Here is a 20,134-nt window from a genome sequence, read left to right as displayed (position 1 = left end):
GCTGGAAACTTGCTTAGCCTTTGGTGTCTCGGGACCCCATCTCCGCTTCGGTCCCCAGGGAGTGGCCCTTGGAGGGGGGGGCTGTCTCTCAGGCTGGCTCTCAGCCTCTGGAGTTACAGCTTCTGGATCTCCCGCTCCTGCTTTCCCCTGCTCCGGACCAAGCGGGCGGGGGTGGGGGGGTGGTGGCGCGGTCTGGAGAGGACCTCCGCTGCGCCCGGGACTCCAGCGGGGAAGGCGCCCCGCCCTCTGCCTTGCTTTCACCCCGCCCGACGGGGCAGGGAAAGCCCCCGCGGCTCCTCCCACCCAAGGGGCTTTTCTCCAGTCGCCAGTGACTTTGCTCCGGGAGCGCAGCCGCTTGGAGCCGCTTTCCGCCGGGCTGGAGCGTGTGGGACTCCTGCTCTTGTGTGAACGCAGCGGGCAAGGGTCGGTGACCCCGGGGCGCGCCTCGTGTACTTGTCCCTCTAACCCGAGTCTTAGCCCCCGGCCCGCGCCTTGGCCTCCAGCATGGTGCTGCTGGCTGGGCCCGGGCCGGAGGGCGGCGGGACACGCTGCTTGTCCCCACAGTCGCCGACGCCACCCCGGAGCGTACAGACAGGGGACGACCCAGCGGACTACGAGGAGTACGAAGACTTCTCGAGTCTGCCGGACACCCGCAGCATCGCATCGGACGATTCCTTCTACCCTCCGGGAGGCGAGGAGGAGTGCGGCTCGGTGTGCGCGGAGAGCGTCCCGGAGGGCGTCCCTGAGTCGGCGACCCTCCTGCGCGCCGCCTGCGCCAACGACGTGGGGCTGCTGCGGGCGCTAGTGCGGCGCGGACCTAGTTCCGAGGAGGCACGGGAGACTGACCGCAACGGCCGGGTAAGTCCCGACAGGTTTCGGTCCCCTCCGCTCTCCTCCCTCGCCCGCATTTCCGTGTCATCCCAATCCTAGATCTACTGCCGCTCAGAGCACGGCTTCCTTCCTGTGTGGCGTGAGGCGATATTGGGACCCCATTTGCGGAGCGGGCGGATGATAGTCCTGCCCGGCTTCCTACTCCATCCAGATTCCCCTTTACCGCCCCGAGGATCCCCGAATTCTCACTAGGGGAATAATTCTTTATGCTGGAAATGTGTTGACATCTTTAGGGGTGGGGGTGCCCCTTCCACTCAGTGCCTCCCTAACTGCTACTTTCCCCAGGCCCGGGTAGGTGATGGTCTCTACTCACTTTCAGGGGACATTTTCCTACCTCCAGCCCCATTTGTCCACCCGGCCTCTCCTGTTGGTTGTCCTTGTCTAACACGTTGGTGCTCGAATTAGGATTTGGAAGCTACAGTTCCTTTCATTACCTAAGCCACCCCTTTTCCTTGCTTTTCCTAGTGACCCGCGCGGCGACTAGCCAGCTCTATGTGAGGTCACTGCTGCGGGTCGAAGCCTACCAACCCTCGCAGCCACGCTTCAGGCAGGACAGGTGCTGCTCAGCTCAGTAGGGTCACGCACCAGGGTCGGCACGCAGGAAAGTAGGAGGCGGTCTCTATTAATTACGCCGAGACTCAGAGATAGCAAGAAAGTTTGAGAAAAGAAAAAAAGTTGGGAGAGATGTTCCCACTGAACACTAGCTGGGAAAGTGACCGCTGTGGCCGTGTCCCCATTAGTCTCTGCTGGGTGGACAAACAACCTCCCCTGATTTCCATGTTCCCAGAGGCCCCGTGGTTTTTGCAGACTCAGCCTTGCACAAATTAGGGACGCCTGTGCTTCTGCTTGGGAGTCGCCAGCTGACAGGAAATTTGCGTTTTAATATAGGGACCTGGAGACCCGATGCCTTTGGCTTATCCTGGGGCTGTATATGCGCAATGTTTTGTGCCTGACTGCAGTCTGGGTCAGGCTTAGGCAAGTGTGAAGCCAGCGTGTCCCTTTCTGCTTTTGATAACCCGACAACCTTGAACTTGGAGGAATGGTTTGTGCTTGTGATATGACAGGAGACGGGTCTGATGAGGTCAGCACCACTCTGGTGTCTGTGGTGACTCTTCCAGCTGGCAAACAGCGGGAGAGAGGCTCAGGGGGCTGTTGCTCTGCTCCACTTTCAGATTAAGTAAGCGAGTTTTCCGGGTCAGGTGTTGGCGTTAGAAACCTTCCCTTCCTGAACAAGCATAGCAGCGGCTTGGGGGTGGTCTTTGCTTGGAAGTTTTCACCTGTGAGTGGTCACTGGCCTCTCAGCTTTATCATGTTTTCTGGAGAGAGGCAAAAAATTCCAAACAAAGTTTGAAAACAGCAAAGGAAATTGAGAGTGAGTTAAACCCTGCACAGAAGGTTTGAGACTGACAGGACTGAATTCCAGAACCCCTGGAGAGCCCCTCCCAGGCCCTGAGGCAGGAGGGGACCGGTAGCAGCTTTCCTCAGCTCTTGTTTGTCTCCTGTGTAGCTCACCGGCGGCCACAGTCCCTTCTGTGTGGTTTGTGATCCCGAAGTGCCATCCTGCCCACAGTCCAGAGAAGTCCCACATACACAGCCTTTGCTCACCATCTTTCACCCTAGTTTTTCTCTGCTGTTCTGAAGAGAACATGGTCCAGTCTTGTGCCCGAGCGTTCTCTTGGTGCTTTTCTCTTCCTTTGATTTTGAAGATAGAGACTGAAGGGCCTTTGTTGTTCTGCTTTGAGTCTTCCATCCGTTTGCATCCATTAGATGTGCCTGGGGACTTGAGAAAAAGAGTCCGGCCTTGGTTTTTATCTCTGGGTCAGAGGACCAGGCCTTTGTTCTGTGTGCCCTGAGGTGAGACTGCAAGAGCTTTAAGGAGTGAGGTGGTTTGTGGCAGAAGACATTCTGGTCAGGCAGGTGGGGAACCAAGGGACAGTGGCAGGTGCAGAATGATTTGGTCATAGCCGAGTGTGGAGAGGAGGGGCCGTAGGAGCTAGAGAGGCCTACTCACGCCAAGTGAAGAGGACCTAGCTGTCTCTAGTTGGCTCAGCATATTGAGAATTGGGAGTAAAGGAATGTAAGCTAGCCAGTGACCAGTACTCTTCTGATGGTTAGTTACGGGGACTGGCTTTCTCACCACCTGGAGGTTTCTGTTTTAAGGATACTTTCTCTTGAAGGCCTTTCTACCATCCCCCATCTAAGCCCAGAGCTGGCTAAGACTGTGGAGACTTGGGAAAGGGAGGGCGGTTGGGTGGAGGCTGAGATTGTCAGTAGCATGGTCATTTGCAAGCAGGCATCCTTAGAGCACAGGGAAGAGTCTTTAGGCAGAGAGGCCAAAGTACAAAGGGCCGTGACCTCATTGGGGGCGGGGTGTTGGACATCCTTTCATAGGGGTCACATATCAGATATCCTGCATATCAGATATTTGGTATTAAGATTCATAACAGCAGCAAAGTTGCAGTTATGAAGTAGCAATAAAATAATTTTTATGGTGGGGAACACCATAACATGAAGGGTTGCAGCATTAGGAAAGTTGAAGACCACTGATCTAAAGGCTTTGGAATGTTGCTGCTATGCTGAATTGCTCAATTCTTAGTAGGTAAGCAGCGGACCACAGGTCTTTGCTTCTGAAACATTGTTCTGGAAGGATGTCAGGATTTACTGTGCAACATTTAAATATTTGTTACATCATTTTCCTGTAACTCTGCACACATGCTCTCCCTGTGTTTTTGGATGCAGGTGGGATGGTTTCGCTCGTTGAAGGATGGTTCCTCCAGCAACTCTCTTCCTAATTCTTTTCTTTGCATGTCAGGTTTACTCCTGCAGCCTTGGTGGCTCTCCCATAGTCAACAGTGAAATAGAAGATACATTTGTGGCATCTAAATTTGTCATGGAAGGGCAGTTTGCATGTCTGACACCTGGTAAAGCTGAAGTGCCTCTGTGTACTGAAATCTCAGGAAATTTTCCAAAGTCACTGTTCATTCATTTTATGGGGGTACCTTCCCCCTCCTCGGACGGCTTCCATCTCAATTTTTATAGATACTGGGGTGTGAACACTTTGCTTGAAATACAATTGAGGCATTCGCCGCACATTTTTTAAATGAAAGATTTATGAATGTAGAAATCTTGACTTCCTAAAGCAAGGGTCACAGTGTTGGAAGACATGTCCAACCGTCCTCCCAGGCCTCGGTATGTGGAGCCTATGTGAGCATGGAATTAGGCTGACTCACAGAGAAGCTGAACTCGCAGGTTTTTGCTAGTTACTCTGCACAATGGGTTCTGGCCTTGACCCTCCAGGGCTTGCCAAGGGTTAGAGTACACAGGGAGAGGTTTGCTTTGCAATTTGGGACAATATGTTCCCTCATGTGTTTTTCTCCTCCTTAATCTCATTTTTCCTTTGTCCTTCATCCTTTCCCTGCCTCCCCGCCCTGTGTGTGTGTGTGTGTGTGTGTGTGTGTGTGTGTGTGTGTGTGTGTGTATTCTCACACAGTGCTGGTGTGGATGTCAGAGGACAGCCTTGGGTGTCTTGTCCTCTCCTTACACCTTTGAGTGAGGATCTCTTGTGTTGCTTCTGTATATGTCAGGGTGATATATACCAAGGTTTTCCCATGTCTGCCTTCTACTGTGCAGTAGGAACACTGGGACCACAGGACTGGGATACAGGCCCACAGTACAGCACCTGGCTTGATGTGGGACCTAGGGATCCAAACCCAGGTCCTCACGCTTGTGTGGCAAATGCTTTACCCACTGAGGCATCTCCCTGGGCCTGTTTTTACTTTCATCCTCCAGTGTGGGGAAGGAGAGAAAGACCACACTGAAAGTGGGTCTGCTCAAGTGGGTCTGGGAACACTGGGCTTGTGCAAGCAGCAGCAGGTTCTTCTTCTTATCTGACGTGGGTGTGTCCAGGCTAACGTCAGTGGAGAGGGGCTTGTGTACTAGGTCTAAGGAGATCTCTCAGCTATCTATGACAGTGGTAGTGTTGTGTATGTTTGTCGACCCTGTGTGTCCACAGCAAAAATACCTGTAAGATTTATTATTTATTTGGTTTTTTTGAGATAAGGTTTCTTTGGGCAGCCTTGGATGTCCTGGAACTAGCTCTGTAGACCAGGTTGGCCTTAACCTCACAGAGATCTGCCTGCTTTTGTCTCCTGAGCTCTGGGATCAAATGTGTGTGCTACCACCATCCAGCAGTAATAATTTATTTATAAGAAGATATTTGTTTGGGTTCCTACTTGTACAACTTCCAGCTCAGGCTGAACAGGGCTATTTGGGCCACTGGGTGCCAGATGGCAGTGGCTTCAAGCCCAGGGTACAGGAAGCTGCTCACATCAAAGCAGATAGGCCCTTCAGTCTTACAGGACTCCTTCAAGGACATGCACCTCAGGTGATCGAAGAACCTCACGCAGGTCTCCACCTTCTACTAGTTTGATAGTTTCTTAGGAGTACCACTTTGGGAACCAAGCTTTTAACCCAGGGGCTTTTGAGGACATTATGCAAGTCAGACCACCAGGTAACTCAGACTTAGGGAACCCCAGAGGTTCAATAGTAACCTCTCTGCTGAGGAGAGCCTAGCCTTTTTGTCTGTCTGCACCCAGCTGGTAGACCAGGATGCCTCTGCTGATGACGCCTCTGCTCCTTGCAACTGCTCTCATCTTCCAGCAAGCTGGTCCTGCTGGCTTTCTATGTATGGCAGGTTCCAGGAGAGCCATTTTGGCCCAGGTTTAATTCTACTTCTGCTGAAGCAAGTCACAGATTAAGCCCAGGTTCATGTGGTGAAAATAGACTTTCTTCTCAGTGGAGGAGCTGTGAAGTGGGGGATGAAGGGGGTTGGGGGGATCTCTTCTTGCTATGCCAGTCTACCAGAGGGAAGATGAGTGAGTCTAGGACAATGACTAATATAAACTTTTGTATGTGTAGCTATTAGCAGTAATATGTGTGTATATGTGTACGTGCACTTATCTGTTTGAGTTCATGGGGAAATGCTTGGGGTCTAAAGAGGTCACCATCTGAGGGTGACCCTCTTTGATCATTGGAGTTGAGCTGGCTGGAGCTGCTCTCTGTTGTTTTAAGGATGCACAATTAGCCACTATGTCAGCAAGATTCCTGGGACTTCCAGGCCACTGAAACAGCCTTTGACTCAGAAGTCAGCTCCGAGGAGGCTATGATGAAGGAGTGGTTGTTTCAGAACAGGCGAGGGGACCCAACAAGCTAGCTCAGCAAGTAAAGGCACTTGCTACACAAGGCTAACAATCTATTTTTAATCCAGGAAGTGAGGTCAGGGTGGGAGGAGAGAGCTCACTGGGAAACATTGTCCTCTGATCCTTCCCACGTGCATGTTGTGACATGTTGTGGCATGTTGTGGCATGTTGTGGCATGTGGTGACATGTTGTGGCATGTGCGCCTGGCTCACGGTTTCAAAGGTTTCAGTCCGCAGTCATTCAGGCCTGTTGTATTGGGCCTGTGGCTGCACATACAATACAGCATGGTGGGAGCATACAATGGGAGGCTACTTACTTCATAGCAGTCAGCAAGCAAAGAGAAAAAGGGCTGGGGACCTATTTATTATACCTCCCTGTAGGCTCTACCTCTGGAAGATTATATCACATCCTGGTGATGATACAAGCTAGGACCAAGTCTTCAATGCATAGAGGGGAACCTTCAATGTCCATTTTATGAGAAGATAATGTATAGAGTCCTCTCATTTTATAGCTAGCTGTCCTCTAACTTCCACATATAAACTCTGGGCTACACATGTACCAGCACATGAGATGCTAGCTATTAACCCTCTGTTGGCTGGCTAGCAGGCAAAGGTCTTCTCTCATTCCGTAGGCTGCTTTTCCACTTGGTCGACTGTTGTTCTACAGAAGTTTGAGTTTCCTGCGGTCCCGTAATTGTCGGCCTCATTTTCTGAGTAATTGGATTCCTATTTAGAAATCCTTACCTGTGCTTGTGTGCTCTAGTGCGCACTCCCCACCATCTCTTCAAGCTGTTTCAGGTTCTACATCAAGGTCTTTTGATTCATTTGAAGTTGTTTCTTGTGCAGTGAGAGCTGAGGGTCTAGTTTCTTTCTGCTACATGTGAACGTCCAGTGTCCCACACCACTTATTGCAGTTGTTGTCTTCAGCGTACATCTTTGTAGAGGATCAGGTGGCTATAGTTGTGTAGAATTAAATCTGGGTCTTCTAAGTCTCTACATGTCTGTTTGTGTGCTAATACCATGGTGTTTTTATTACTGTAACTATGGTATAGCAGGTATGCTGAGGCCTTAGTCTTTTTGCTTTGGATTGTTCTTAGCCCTCCTGTTTGATTTCTTGTGGACCAGTGGTTCAGCTTATTGGGGTAGTAGTTCTATTTCATTGCCGTGGGGCAGACAGAAGTCAAAACAATCCCTTATGTCAAGCAAGGCTAAGTAATTATTTTATTAAAAAGAATAAGAAAACCGAAGTTGTTGAATTGAGTGAAGGCAATATTTTTCTTTCATAAAGTTTGGGAAGTAATTCATGTAGGTGGTCTGGGGTATGTGTGTGCACGCGCGCACGCGCGTGTGTGTGTGTGTATGTGTGTGTGTACACGAGTACGTGTACGAGTGCGTACACAAGTGCATGCATGTGCATACACACATGAACGTGCATGAACATGTGTAATCATGCCATTCTGACCCTTCCCTTAGCTTCCTTATCTCGGTGGAAAGGATTCAGATGAGACACACAGAGTATGGTGTAGAGAATAAGTAGAACTTATTACTGAGTAGATTGCATCATTCCTAGTGAGTGAGGTTGTCCAGTGGCCAGAGAGACCTTTGCAGAGCAGAATGCTCTCCATAGGTGAACACGGACAATGGCTTGAGAGACTGCTGGGTAGTGAACTCTCCATGGATGAACATAAAGAGTACCTAGAGGGGCCATTTCCTCAACTTAGATTTCAGGGAGGTTTTATGCTATTTCAAAAGTCTATGGAATAGCCTTCCCAATGGTCATTTTCTGGCTAGATGATTGGCAGGCATGTTTGGATTGACGGTTATGGGAGGGAGCAACGATATGTAAGGTCTCCTGTTAGATAGCCATCTTGGAGGAGTCAGGATTCCTGGACCCAGGGCTAGATACCGATCAACTGGTAACCTTTCAGGAAGTCCAGAATGTCATGTCTCCTCCCCTGGCCAGAGATAGTTCCCATTGTTCTGACTGGTCATTTGAATCCTACTGCTCCCATTCTTGATTTTACAAGGTATTGATTATGAGGGAGGGGACCTTACCCAGAGCCTATCATGTCTGCTGATACCTAACTGGTTACTTAGCAATAGTAAGAGAAAGAGCTGGGTGGGGAGGGTGGTGGACGGAAGCCACAGAGACATGGGTAACATGGGAAGAGGTGGATTGTGAATATGGCCTCAGCCTCCTTGTAGCTCTCAGGAGCTTGTATTTAGATGAGGTAATATACTAAGAATTTGGGGTTGGAGAGATAGCTTGAGGTCAAGAGCACTTCCTACCCTTCCATAGGACCTAAGTTTGGTTCCCAGTACTCAACATCAGATAGATCACAAATGCCTATAACCCTGACTTTGGAGGATCCAATGCCCATGTGACATTTGACTTTGTGGGAAATTGCATTAGAGTGGTGGGATTTTAGAGCAGTTTCCAAGTAAGAACAAATCAACTTGGGTTTTCAAAGACCTATTCATGTCAGAGCCAGATAAGCTCATGCCCAAAGCAGGCACTAGACAAGCGGAGAAGCAGCATTTCTGTCCAGCTTCGGCTGGTTCTTCAATTGGAGATCACAGCTGCCCTGGGATGGCTCAGCCGAGAGAGGCATAGACGGGTGTGCGGATGAGGGATGGATGGAGAGGGTCCTTTCCTTGTGCTTGTGGGCAGTAGGAATTTAAGGGTGTCACACATTTCATACTACATTCTTCAACAATATGTATTTGCTGTGTTTGTTTAGTTAGTGATGCTGAAGACGGGCCTCACACATGCTAGGAAAAATGTCCTTCCATGAAGTTGGTTAGAATAAAGAAGTTGGGCTTCAGAATACAGCAAATACAGAGGCGAATGCCAGCAGCAAACCACTGAACTGAGAATAGGACCCCCGTTGAAGGAATCAGAGAAAGAACTGGAAGATCTTGAAGGGGCTCGAGACCCCATATGTACAACAATGCTAAGCAACCAGAGCTTCCAGGGACTAAGCCACTACCTAAAGACTATACATGGACTGACCCTGGACTCTGACCTCATAGGTAGCAATGAATATCCTAGTAAGAGCACCAGTGGAAGGGGAAGCCCTGGATCCTGCTAAGACTGAACCCCCAGTGAACTAGATTGTTGGGGGGAGGGTGGCAATGGGGGGAGGATGAGGAGGGGAACACCCATAAAGAAGGGGAGGGGGGAGGGGGAGGTTTGCCCAGAAACCGGGAAAGGGAATAACACTCGAAATGTATATAAGAAATACTCAAGTTAATAAAAAAAAAAAAAAAAAGAAGTTGGGCTTCATAGTGCAAGCCTGTAATCTCAGTAAGGCTAGGACAGGAGGATCAAAAGTTCAAGGCCAGCCTGGGTAACTTACTGAGATCCCATCTCAAATAGGAAGTAAAAAGAAGGATGTAGTTCAGCAGTAAGAGCTCACGTCGAATGATGGCCCCCGGGTTCAGTATCCAGTTCTGGGAGTTGGGAGGAAGACAAAGAAGTTACACTGAGTGAAAAAGAGTCCGTTCAAGATGGTAGCACTCGGGGTTGGGGATATGGCTCAGTGACAGAGCACTTGCCTAGGAAGCGCAAGGCCCTGGGTTCGGTCCCCAGCTCCGAAAAAAAGAACCAAAAAAAAAAAAAAAAAAAAAAAAAAGATGGTAGCACTCTTGAATCTGTGGCTGTAGAGATGGAAAGAGACTCAGGCGTGGGGAAGTCAGGGCTGCTACAGGAAGATAATGGAGGAGCACTGGATGGGAGCAGTTCTGCTCCTTGCTTGTAGTGGCCATGGGAAGACATACATGGGCAAAATATACATGGAACTAAACACAGGCATGCATATGCCCTCACACACATTCATGTACATGCTCACATATGTATGTAAGACTCTCACACATGTATGCATACTTTCACACATGTATGTACACACCCTTCACATACATGCAAGCACAACCCTTATATACATGTATGTACAACCCATTCTCCCACAGTGCAAGCTCACACAATTACATACATGCATGTACATACCATCTCACATACATTAATGCACATACTCCAGTACATTATGTATAGACACCTTTACATGCATGTATATACACATACACATGCACACTGCAAATGCACACATACACCATTGAGCACACATGCACTCACCCTCACACACACATACTTGCCTGTCAGGTGACATCTGAATGCATCTGTAGTTTGCAGCAATGTTAAGTTTCTGGCATTGCTGTTATGCCATTTTCAGGGGAGTGGTGTCAAGAACAAATGTGGGCCACTTAACTTCCTGTGGGCTACTTAACTGTTTCAAGTGGTTAATGGGGTTCCCCTGTGATGTCACCCCCGCTTTCTGCTTGAATTTACCTTTGGTGATGTGGTTGGAATGAACCTGGCTCAGCAGTGTGACAGCTAAACCCATTAGTGTGTTATAAAGAGTGTGGGTAGCAGGAGCCTTCCCAAGTGCGGGGTCTCAGGCCTCCTGAGGTTGCTGATCCAGGAAGCTGTGTCCTGGGTGCTGAGGGCTACTCTAGCCTTTACTGCTGGATGCTGGAACAGCTGATGGTGCTACTTCAGGTGCCCTCTACCTCTGGGTGCCAGCTCCAGTGACTGTATCTTTGCTACACGCTATGCCAGGTCAGAGCAGGAGTGAAGCCACAGTTGAGCATGAATCTTCATCTTTCCAAGGTGTTTTTCCCATACCCCTCTCCAGATCTTCCTTCTGGCTGCTTGTGGGAGGCGATGCCCAGAGACAGTTGTGGTATTAGATTAGTAAACATGATTCTTAGTTCCTCCTCTCTCCTTGGGATTTCTACTGTAGTGGAATAACTGGAGAGTTTTGTAGCAGCTCAGGTCCATACAGGCTTCACGGGCTGGCAGCTGCCGTGGTGCTTGTTACACGTTTGTTATCTCATAGTAATTAAAATTAATGCATAGATTAATGAATGATCTCTAGTGAATGATCTGGTCAGGCAGCTCCATAGTGGGTGATTTAGCTCTTAAATCCATTTGCTATTTTTTTTTAAATGATGAAAGAGGCATACATTTATTTTTGGTCTTGTGCCACAGTTAGATCTGGTTTTGGAAATGAGAGCAGAGCTAGTGGCAGTGTAGGAAGGGCCAGCAGCATTGTCGATCCTGAAGCTTTCCCACATGCAGGGTCTCAGGCCTCTCTTCCCTGTCTGTTGGAAGGCCTCTGGGTGAGCCTCATGAGCCCTTAAGGGCAGGAGCTCTGGAGAACTTCTTGGAGTAGACACTGAGTCAGGTAGTACATGGTACATGGGTCAGGTCATATGACCCTACACAAGCCATCTGCTCTTTTAAACTGAATTTTAAAGATTTATTTCACTATTTTGTGAGTGTGAGTGTTTTGCCTGCATGCATGTTTGTGTACCATGTGCAAGGTCAGAAGAGGGCTTTGGATTCCTTGGGACTGGAGTTTCATTCAGATGGTCGTAAGCCACCATGAGTGCGCTGAGAGATGAGCCCAGTCCTAAGTAAGAGTGACACGTGCCTTTAGCCAACTCCCCGGCCCATAACACTAATTTTTATACTTATTTGTTTTCCTTGTGTGTGTGTGGGCACATGTGTACCAGGGCGTCTATGTGGGAGTCTGAGCACCGCATGCAGGAGTCGATTCTCTCCTGTTCTGTGAGATCCAGAGTTTGAACTGGGGCCGGACTCTGCAGCAAGCGCCTTTGCCCACTGAGCGCCTGATCATTTGGTCATCGTGTTTCCTGTAGGTCTGAAATGGAAAGGCCCAAGAGTTTAGCACCACCTTCCCGTGTTTCCCTGGGGAATACATAAACTCCTTAAATAGGAAGCACTTGTCCAGTGGCAGATGTTAATTTGGTAGCTATTGTTTCTGTGAGGGAGTCGTACCAAGGTCATTTCTCAGTGCTGCTGGCTGCTTTTTAACTGGAAAAAGGCGCAAGTGAAGCAAATGTTTAAAGCAAAGAGCAGCGGATTAAGGAAATGGAGGTGGGTGTGGTGGTTTACATCTGTAATTCCAATTCAAGAGGCTGAGACAGGAGGATTGTTTGCTGTGAGTCTGAAGGCTATATAGTTTGAGACCTTGTCTCAAAAATAAAATAAAATAAAACAAAGGAAAAAAAAGTGCGGCATTGTGGTACGTGTTGTGGATGTTGTGGGTGTTATGGGTGTGGTGGCCTGTGTTTTAGTCCCAGCACTTTGTTTGGAAGGAGAGATGGGAGAAGCCGGAACTGAAAGTCCAAGGTCACCCTTGATTATATATGCCCACATGTCAAGGACTCTCATCCTGGTAGAAAGGCCAGCTGCCGGGAGATGAGGCATCTGAGTGAGTAGGGACTGAGGTGCTGCTGTGGGTAGCAGAAGGAGCGGCAGAGGGGCCTGGAGGGACTGCAGCTGTCCTGTCAGTGATAGCCACAGTCTTTCATCTTTCTTGGATACAAGTCAGAGCAAAGATTCTGGCATTGGAGTCAGTGGTGCCGGCCCTCCATGGGTCTGATGCTGGGGTCAATCCGCTGAGATTTATTTCAGAAGGTTCCTTTAACTTCAGTGCGGGGACAGAGCCAACTCTGAAGGACCCTACCTTCCCATCCTGCTACTTCCGTCTAAACCTTCAGTGTCTGACAATTCATGGGACAAGAGTCATCTACTAAAAATAGTGGGTAACGACCTGGCTCTTTCTCCGCTTTGGCTGGTGGTGCTCATTCCCCCTTCCCCCTAGGTGTGAGAACAAGAGTGGGTTTCTAGGAAGCAAATTCCAGGTGTGAAGAAGTCGACTCACTCATCCAGTTAATAATTGAACCCAGCTTACTGAATTGTGGTGACCTTCTTTTCTCTGGAGTACAAATACCTAAGCATGGGTATTTGTTTCCAGAAGTTCCCAAGGCCACCTATGGGCACTGTGGAACAGGGGAAGGAGAGACTCTATTTCAGTTTGTCATGTGTGTGTCCTCTCCTCAATGGTAGCCTGGGCCAAACCATATTGATTGAGATGGGGGGGAGGTCACTTACAAGGCACCAGCTGGATGGGGTGTTCTAGTCACATTGGTTAGTGTGTGTGTGTGTGTGTGTGTGTGTGTGTGTGTGTGTGTGTATGTGTGTGTGAGTGTGTGTATGTGTGTGTATGTGTGTATATGTGTGTGTATGTGTGTATATGTGTGCATGTGTGTGTATGTGTGTGTGTTTGAGTGTACACTTACTGTATAGGTACATGTGGAGACTAGAGGTGGTTATTGGGAGGCTGTCCTTCACCACTCTCCACCTTAGGTTTTGAAGCAGGGTCTCTCACTGAAATAGAAGCTCCCATTTCAGCTAAACAGGCTAACCAGTGAGCCTAGATCTTCTGCCTGCCTCTGAGACGCTCCTTCACCTCTTAGCACTGTGGTTACAGATGTACACACACTGCTCCTGACTTTTACCTGAGTGCGGGCATCCAGACTCAGGTTCTCCTGGGATACCCTCCAGCCCTACACTGTACTCATGACTTAGCCATCATGCAGCTGGGGGGACACAGAGCAGAGCTCTCTTCTGGGCAGGGGGTGTCTTTTGGGAGGTAGAGAGCCCTGGATAGAGTTGGGGGAAGGGGATTTAGGGCTTCCAGCTCCTGAGGTGTCCAGGAAAGAAAAAGATTCTCTAAGATAGTTCCATAAGGACACACCATGGTGGCAAGTTCATACTGAGCTGTGGGTCGGCTTGTGTTAGAGTGAGACCCTGTCTCAAACACAGAACCAAAGAACTGCTTAGGGGACTGATTGTTCAGCGAGTAAAGTGACTTGAGGTCCCAGCACCTGTGGAAATGCCAGCCATGGCAAGTGTGTGTCAGTAACCCTGGCAACTCCCTGAACCGAGCTGACCAGCCGACCTGTCAAAATCAGTGAGCGCATGTTCAGTGAGAGAGGAACCCCTTCTATCAACCTCTGACCTCCACCTGCATGTTCTCACACACCCACGCATACTCTTATACACATTTACACACTCCTACTGGAGTGTGCACACAAACCACCCCTAGCACAACAGAGAGTAAACAAACAGAAACCCAGCAGCATCACAGCGTGAACCCCTGCCCACCTTAAGCCTTTAGGATGGCCCTGTGGACTTTAGACTTGGCCTGTCTCACAATCATGTGAGCCAGTTCCTTAAAATAAATCTCCATGTCTGAGCCCCCTATCGGTTCTGTGTCCCTGGTGAACCCACATTGATTCGGCTTCTGTTGAGCCTAGCCTAGCCTCTGGAAGCTGCCTGGCTGCTGTCCTGGGTTTGTACTGACATATTAGCCGGATTCCTTCTGACAGTTTCCTCCCAGCTTCTCCTGCTCCCCCTGTCGCTGGGTGTGGCCTGAGCAGACCTAGGCCTGGATTTACCAGGGCCCCTGGGCCAATACTGTGCTCTTATACCCTTGCTGCTTCCTCCTCCTCCTCTTCCCCCTCTTCTTTTTCTTTCTCCTCCTCCCCCTCCTCCCCTTCCTTTTCTTCCTCCCTCCTCTGTCTTCTCTCTCTTCTTCCTCTTCATCTTCTTCCCTCTCCCCTCCCCCTCCTCTTCCTCTTTTTCCTCCTTTCTTTTTCCCTCTTCTTTCTTTGTTAGAGACCGACCTCCACTGTGTAGTCCAGGTTGACCCCAAACTCATGATCTTTCTGTTTCAGCATCTCATGTGCTGGGTTACAGACATGTACCACCATGCCTGGTGGGGTTTGCTCCAGAGAGCAAATTTGCATCCAACCCTGCTTATGGCCCTGTTCCTGGATGTATCCCTCAAGATAGCCCACCTTCCCTCATGTTCCTCAAAGTGATTTCAGCATCTGGGCTCCCGGTGTTCATTGGCTTCATTACATACGTGCTCTTTCTCTGCTGCTTGGTCGTACCTTGCTCCACATCTGGATTCACCTCCACATGTACTCCCCGGGTAACCAGACTGGATTTGCAGCCTCTTCCTTCAAGGCTGCTACTGCTGCAGCTGCGGCTGCCCCACGTGGAACGGGAAGATGGTACTAGCCTGGGAAAAGACAAACTCAAATCCCAGAGCACTTTCTTCTGCCCATATATTGCTTCAGTATCACCAGGACTTCAGAAATCTGAGACACATCATTGTAAGTCACGGGCTGTCATTGTTTAACAATAGAATAAGATTTCCCAGGCTCGGCACTCCTGCTGTGTTTGGTCCCACAACTTCTGTGTGAAGACTGTCCTTGGCGTGGTAGGATGTTTAGAAAATGTCCCGAAGTTCCTTTATTAGATGAGAGGATAAACTCTCCCCGCAGTGGTGACAAAACTGTCTGGACGCTGTCATGTGCTCTCTTGGGACATAGTTACCCTGAGGTCAAAGTCCCTAAGCCAGGGCAGGTGGCAGTGGAACTGCTGGAGGATGTGCTCCATCTGGACGGCAGTTGTTTGCTCTCCTCAGCCTCTTCCTTATCACCGGTCTGGTCAGATGGCTCTCAGTTACACAGCCATTCTTTTTCTGACATTCTCCTTGGTGTGTTTTGTTCCTTAATACATGGTTGTGTGTAGCCCAGGGTGGCCCTGAGAGGCCACTCTTTTGAAATTTGAAGGATGTAAATGTTTTTGAAGAAAACTGCCTACTGGCTCCTTCAGGACAGTGTCCTGTAATCAGGGTTCCTTGTCCCATAAACATGCCTGCCTTTTCTTCTTTTCTTTTTAAAGCAAACCAGCAAACAAGCAAACAAGGCCTCACCATGTAGCCCTGGATGGTCCAGAACTCTATGAAGATCAGGTTGCCCTCAAACACGTAGAGAGATCTGCCTTTCTCTGCCTCCCAAGTTCTGGGATTAAAGATGTGTGCTACCACATGTGGCACATGGCAGCTTTTTATTTGGAGTTTTTATTGTTTGAATATTGATGCTATGCTATATTTTCCTCTAGGATTGTAATAGAATAAATGAATTTGCAAAACTCCAAACTGAGGCGCTTAGCCCCATCAGGCCAAACCTCTACTCCTGTGAATTCCTCTGATTTTCCTTTTCGCCCTACGCCCTACCTTATCCAGTGCTTGCAGTAAAGGACACTGAGAGGACAAGTGGAGGCAGCCAGCATGTGCTCAGTGAGGACACAATGGAGCTAGCCAGGAGCCGGAGATGGCCTGCTTCATCCTACTGTGACTGTGCTATCTGTTTTACCAAGAAAGCTGCAACCTTGGTGTGCACATGTGTGTGCGTGGGGGAGGGGGGAGGGGGGAGGGGGGAGGGGGGAAGAGTTGGAGAGGGGGAGAGGGGAGGGGGGGAGGGGGAGGGGGGAGAGTTGGGGAGGGGGAGAGGGGAGAGAGAGCCTCACCATGTAACCCAAACCACCCTCCTAGTTGCCATTTCTCTTCCCCATCTTCCGAGTGTTGGGGCTCCAGGCCTGTACCACCTTCCTGGCACACATTCACTTTTGACTTTTTCTAAGGGATTTTTAGTAACGAGCAGTACTCCAAGACAAAAAGGACACGCACACATACGCTAGAGTCTTCGTAAAGTTGCCTTTTGGGTTTAATGTATTTACTTACTTTTCAAACAAGTAAACCTGTGTTGGGCGGTTCTGGCGATAGAATGCTGAGCAGGGGTGAGGTTGGGGTGCTGTTGGGAGAGGAGTGACTGCAGAGATGCCTAATCCTGGGGGAGGGCGGTGAGTGCTCAGAGGAAGAAGGCTAAGCAGGCAGTGATGGGTCTTGCAGTGTTTGGTTCCTGTCGAAACTTCTCTCTTTGCTGAGGAAGTAGATTAAAGACTGGAATGGAAGGACCTCCCTGAGCTGTTTGCAAGTCTAGGGAAAGAACATTGAGGCAAGAGGAATTGGCAGGAGGGCTTGCACTGTGCTAAAGTGATAAGGAAGGAAGTCAGAGGCTCTGGGGCAGAGCAGAGAGGGCAGTGGCTGGAATAGAGGCAGGGGTGACATTCAACTATGGCTTTTAAGTTGTGACTGTTGAGCAGTGACAATATCAGCCTATATGACCACTGCTGTGGAACGTATGAGGGTTCAGGGTGTGACTCTGTGTGTGTGTGTGTGTGTGTGTGTGTGTGTGTGTGTGTGTGTGTGTATGTGTGTGTAGGTTTCTCTTATGAGTTGGAAGCCTGAGACAAAAGGGCTCTTCATGGGTGCCATGACCTCTTATGTCCTACATCCAGCCTGCTGCCCAAGACCCACCTGCCTGCCGAGTGCACCAGGCATGTTTGATGACTAACGTCCTGGGTCCTCCCAAAGTGACTCTGAGCTGTGACCTGTGATGAGTGACCGGGTATGCAGTAGGTGACCAATGGGGCCCAGGAAGCAGAAAACAGAGCTGTACTTATGGCCTCTGTGTGTAGTCCCCCTGCCTCCATCCTTCCTTGAAGCAGACAGGGCATGTTTTTGTGTGTTAACTTGACACAAGCTGGAGTTATCACAGAGAAAGGAGCCTCCCTTGAGGAAATGCCTCCATGAGATCCAGCTGTAAGGCATTTTCTCCATTAGTGATCAAGGGTGGGAGGGCCCATTGTGGGTGGTGCCATCCCTGGACTGGTGGTGGTGGGTTCTATAAGAAAGCAAGCTGAGCTATTAGTCCAAATGCTTGAATTACCCTAGATGCACAGAACACATGAAACTCAAGAAGGATGACCAAAATGCAAATGCTTCACTCCTTCTTTAAAAGGGGAACAAGAATACCCTTGGCAGGGAATAGGGAGGCAAAATTTAGAACAGAGGCAGAAGGAGCACCCATTCAGAGCCTGCCCCACATGTGGCCCATACATATACAGCCATCAAACTAGATAAGATGGATGAAGCAAAGAAGTGCAGGCCGACAGGAACCGGATGTAGATCTTTCCTGAGAGACACACCCAGAATACAACAAACACATAGGCGAATGCCAGCAGCAATCCACTGAACTGAGAACGGGACCCTTGTTGAAGGAATCAGAGAAAGGACTGGAAGAGCTTGAAGGGGCTTGAGACCCCATGTGAACAACAATGCCAAGCAACCAGAGCTTCCAGGGACTAAGCTGTTACCTAAAGACTATACATGGACTGACCCTGGACTCTGACCTCATAGGTAGCAATGAATAGCCTAGTAAGAGCACCAGTGGAAGGGGAAGCCCTTGATCCTGCCAAGACTGAAACCCCAGTGAACGTGATTGTTGGGGGGAGGGCAGTAATGGGGGGAGGATGGGGAGGGGAAGCCAATGTAGAAGGGGAGGGGAGGGGTTAGGGGGAGGTTGGCCCAGAAACCAGGAAAGGGAAGAACAATCGAAATGTAAATAATAAATACTCAAGTTAATAAAGGGAGGAAAAAAAAAAAAAAAGCAAGCTGAGCAAGCCAGAGTAAGCAAACCAGCAAGCAGCACCCCTCCATGGCCTCTGCATCAGCTCCTGACTCCTGACCTGCTTGAGTTCCAGTCCTGACTTCCTTTGGTGATGAACAGCAGTGTGGAAGTGTAAGCTGAATAAACCCTTTCCTCCCCAACTATCTTCTTAGTCGTGATATTTGTGCAGGAATAGGAACCCTGACTAAGACAAGGTATCAGTCTTCCTCCTGGCCAGTCCCTGTGAAGACCTTGGGCTCTTTGTTAATGTGGATATATTCATGTTGGTATTTCTGTCATCTGTGTCCATTGCTGGTTGCTTCCTCTGTTTTTGCTGTCAGGTGAGAAAGTGGAATAACATGGCTACATGTGGGAAAGAAAGGAGAAGGATGGCATTGGTACATCAGCCAGTGACCCCTACGTCCTTAAGAACTGCTGTTTGGATTTGACACAGTATTGAAATACAGTGTACCTAGGGCTTCCATCACACCGTGTGTGTGTGTGTGTGTGTGTGTGTGTGTGTGTGTGTGTGCGCGCGCGCGCGCGCGCGTGCGCGCAACTCATAATATTCCAAACACTCCATAAGACGACATTTAGATCAACAAACTGTGCTCATCAGTCTTTTAGTGCTGAGCAAGTTTTCTGTGAGGCACTGTAATGCATAATTTAGAAAGTTGCTATCCATATCCTGTAGTCAGAGCCAGATTCAAATGTCGATCTTTTCTGGGCAAATATGGGCATTTCCCGATACATTTACATCACCAGGACGTTATTCATGCTCCCTGGTGTTTGACTTCTCAGTGCAAATGTGTGCTTTCCCCGTACATTTACATCACCAGGACATTACTCATGTGGTTGCCTGCTTTAACTCACCATCAGTGTGTCCTTCTCTAGAGCTGGGAAACACTTTTCCTTGCTCACATGCATTTGGGGTTATGTGAAGTCTTCGTTTGCAAGAAAATGCTTCTGGTTTCAATGCTTTGAAAGACCTTCTAGTGTGCTACAGGTTCTTCAGGGCTTGATTCCTGAGGGACCGTTTAGGATCACCTGAGCTTCATTGAAAATTATCCCTACCTTTTGCCTGTAGTCTTTCTCCCTCCCCTCAGAAGTGCAGAATACATGAACTTCCTACCAATCCCATGCTCCTCTGCCGCTGAGGCCTTACCAGGGTCTGGTGGGAGTGCCTTCTAGATTATCCCTCTTTTCCCTCTTCAAGGAGGCCTGCAGTTTCAGGCAGAGCCTATCCTACCACCCTGAACCTCAGAGAAAGCAGCACAGGAAAGAGGTAGTGGGCCTGGAGTGTGAACAAGAAGATGCCTGCCCAAGTCATTGGGCCTGGGGCTGGCTCATCGCCACCTAGCATGACCAGGACAGTACACATGACAAACAGCCGCCCAGGAAAAGGGATCACCATGCTTATCAGGACTTATTGCTTAGTGTCATGACGACTCTCATGGCTGCCTCAGTGTCTGCCTTCTCTCCTGTTCTTGCCTCATTACCTTGACCAACATACTTCAAAGCTATGTCTACTAGGCTCCTATTTTCATGTTGTAGAAAGAGAAAGCCCTGTCCTCTCATCCACCTGTCCACACCACCATCTTTAAACCTGGCGAGCCCGCGTACAGCCACAGAGTCCAAGATTTGCCTTGTGCTTGCCCCAAATGATCCAGCTCAGTTCAGGCAAACCATCTAGTAACACTCTGGGTCCCAGATTGTTTGGAATGTTACATGAGTTTTTTCCTAGGGTGGCTCCTTCCTCCTCATTGACTCTGCAAGGAAGTGCCACCCTCAGGGTCTGTGAGGGTGCCCAAC

At 49.2% G+C, this 20,134-nt stretch overlaps 1 protein-coding gene across 1 annotated transcript in view; it reads left to right on the top strand.

Annotated features, from left to right (window-relative positions):
• Window positions 1–504: 504 nt before the first annotated feature.
• The window catches only part of Ankrd33b (ankyrin repeat domain 33B), a 75,710-nt gene continuing 56,080 nt past the window's right edge, over window positions 505–20,134 (top strand). The window contains 1 exon segment of the mRNA NM_001191565.1: window positions 505–858. Coding sequence (NP_001178494.1) covers window positions 505–858 — 354 coding nt within the window.

Source organism: Rattus norvegicus, chromosome 2 (genome assembly GCF_021556685.1).
Source record: "Rattus norvegicus strain SHRSP/BbbUtx chromosome 2, alternate assembly SHRSP_T2T, whole genome shotgun sequence".
Lineage (NCBI taxonomy): Eukaryota > Metazoa > Chordata > Mammalia > Rodentia > Muridae > Rattus > Rattus norvegicus.
Note: the sequence above shows the minus strand (reverse complement) of the source record. Positions and strands in the feature narration are given on the sequence as shown.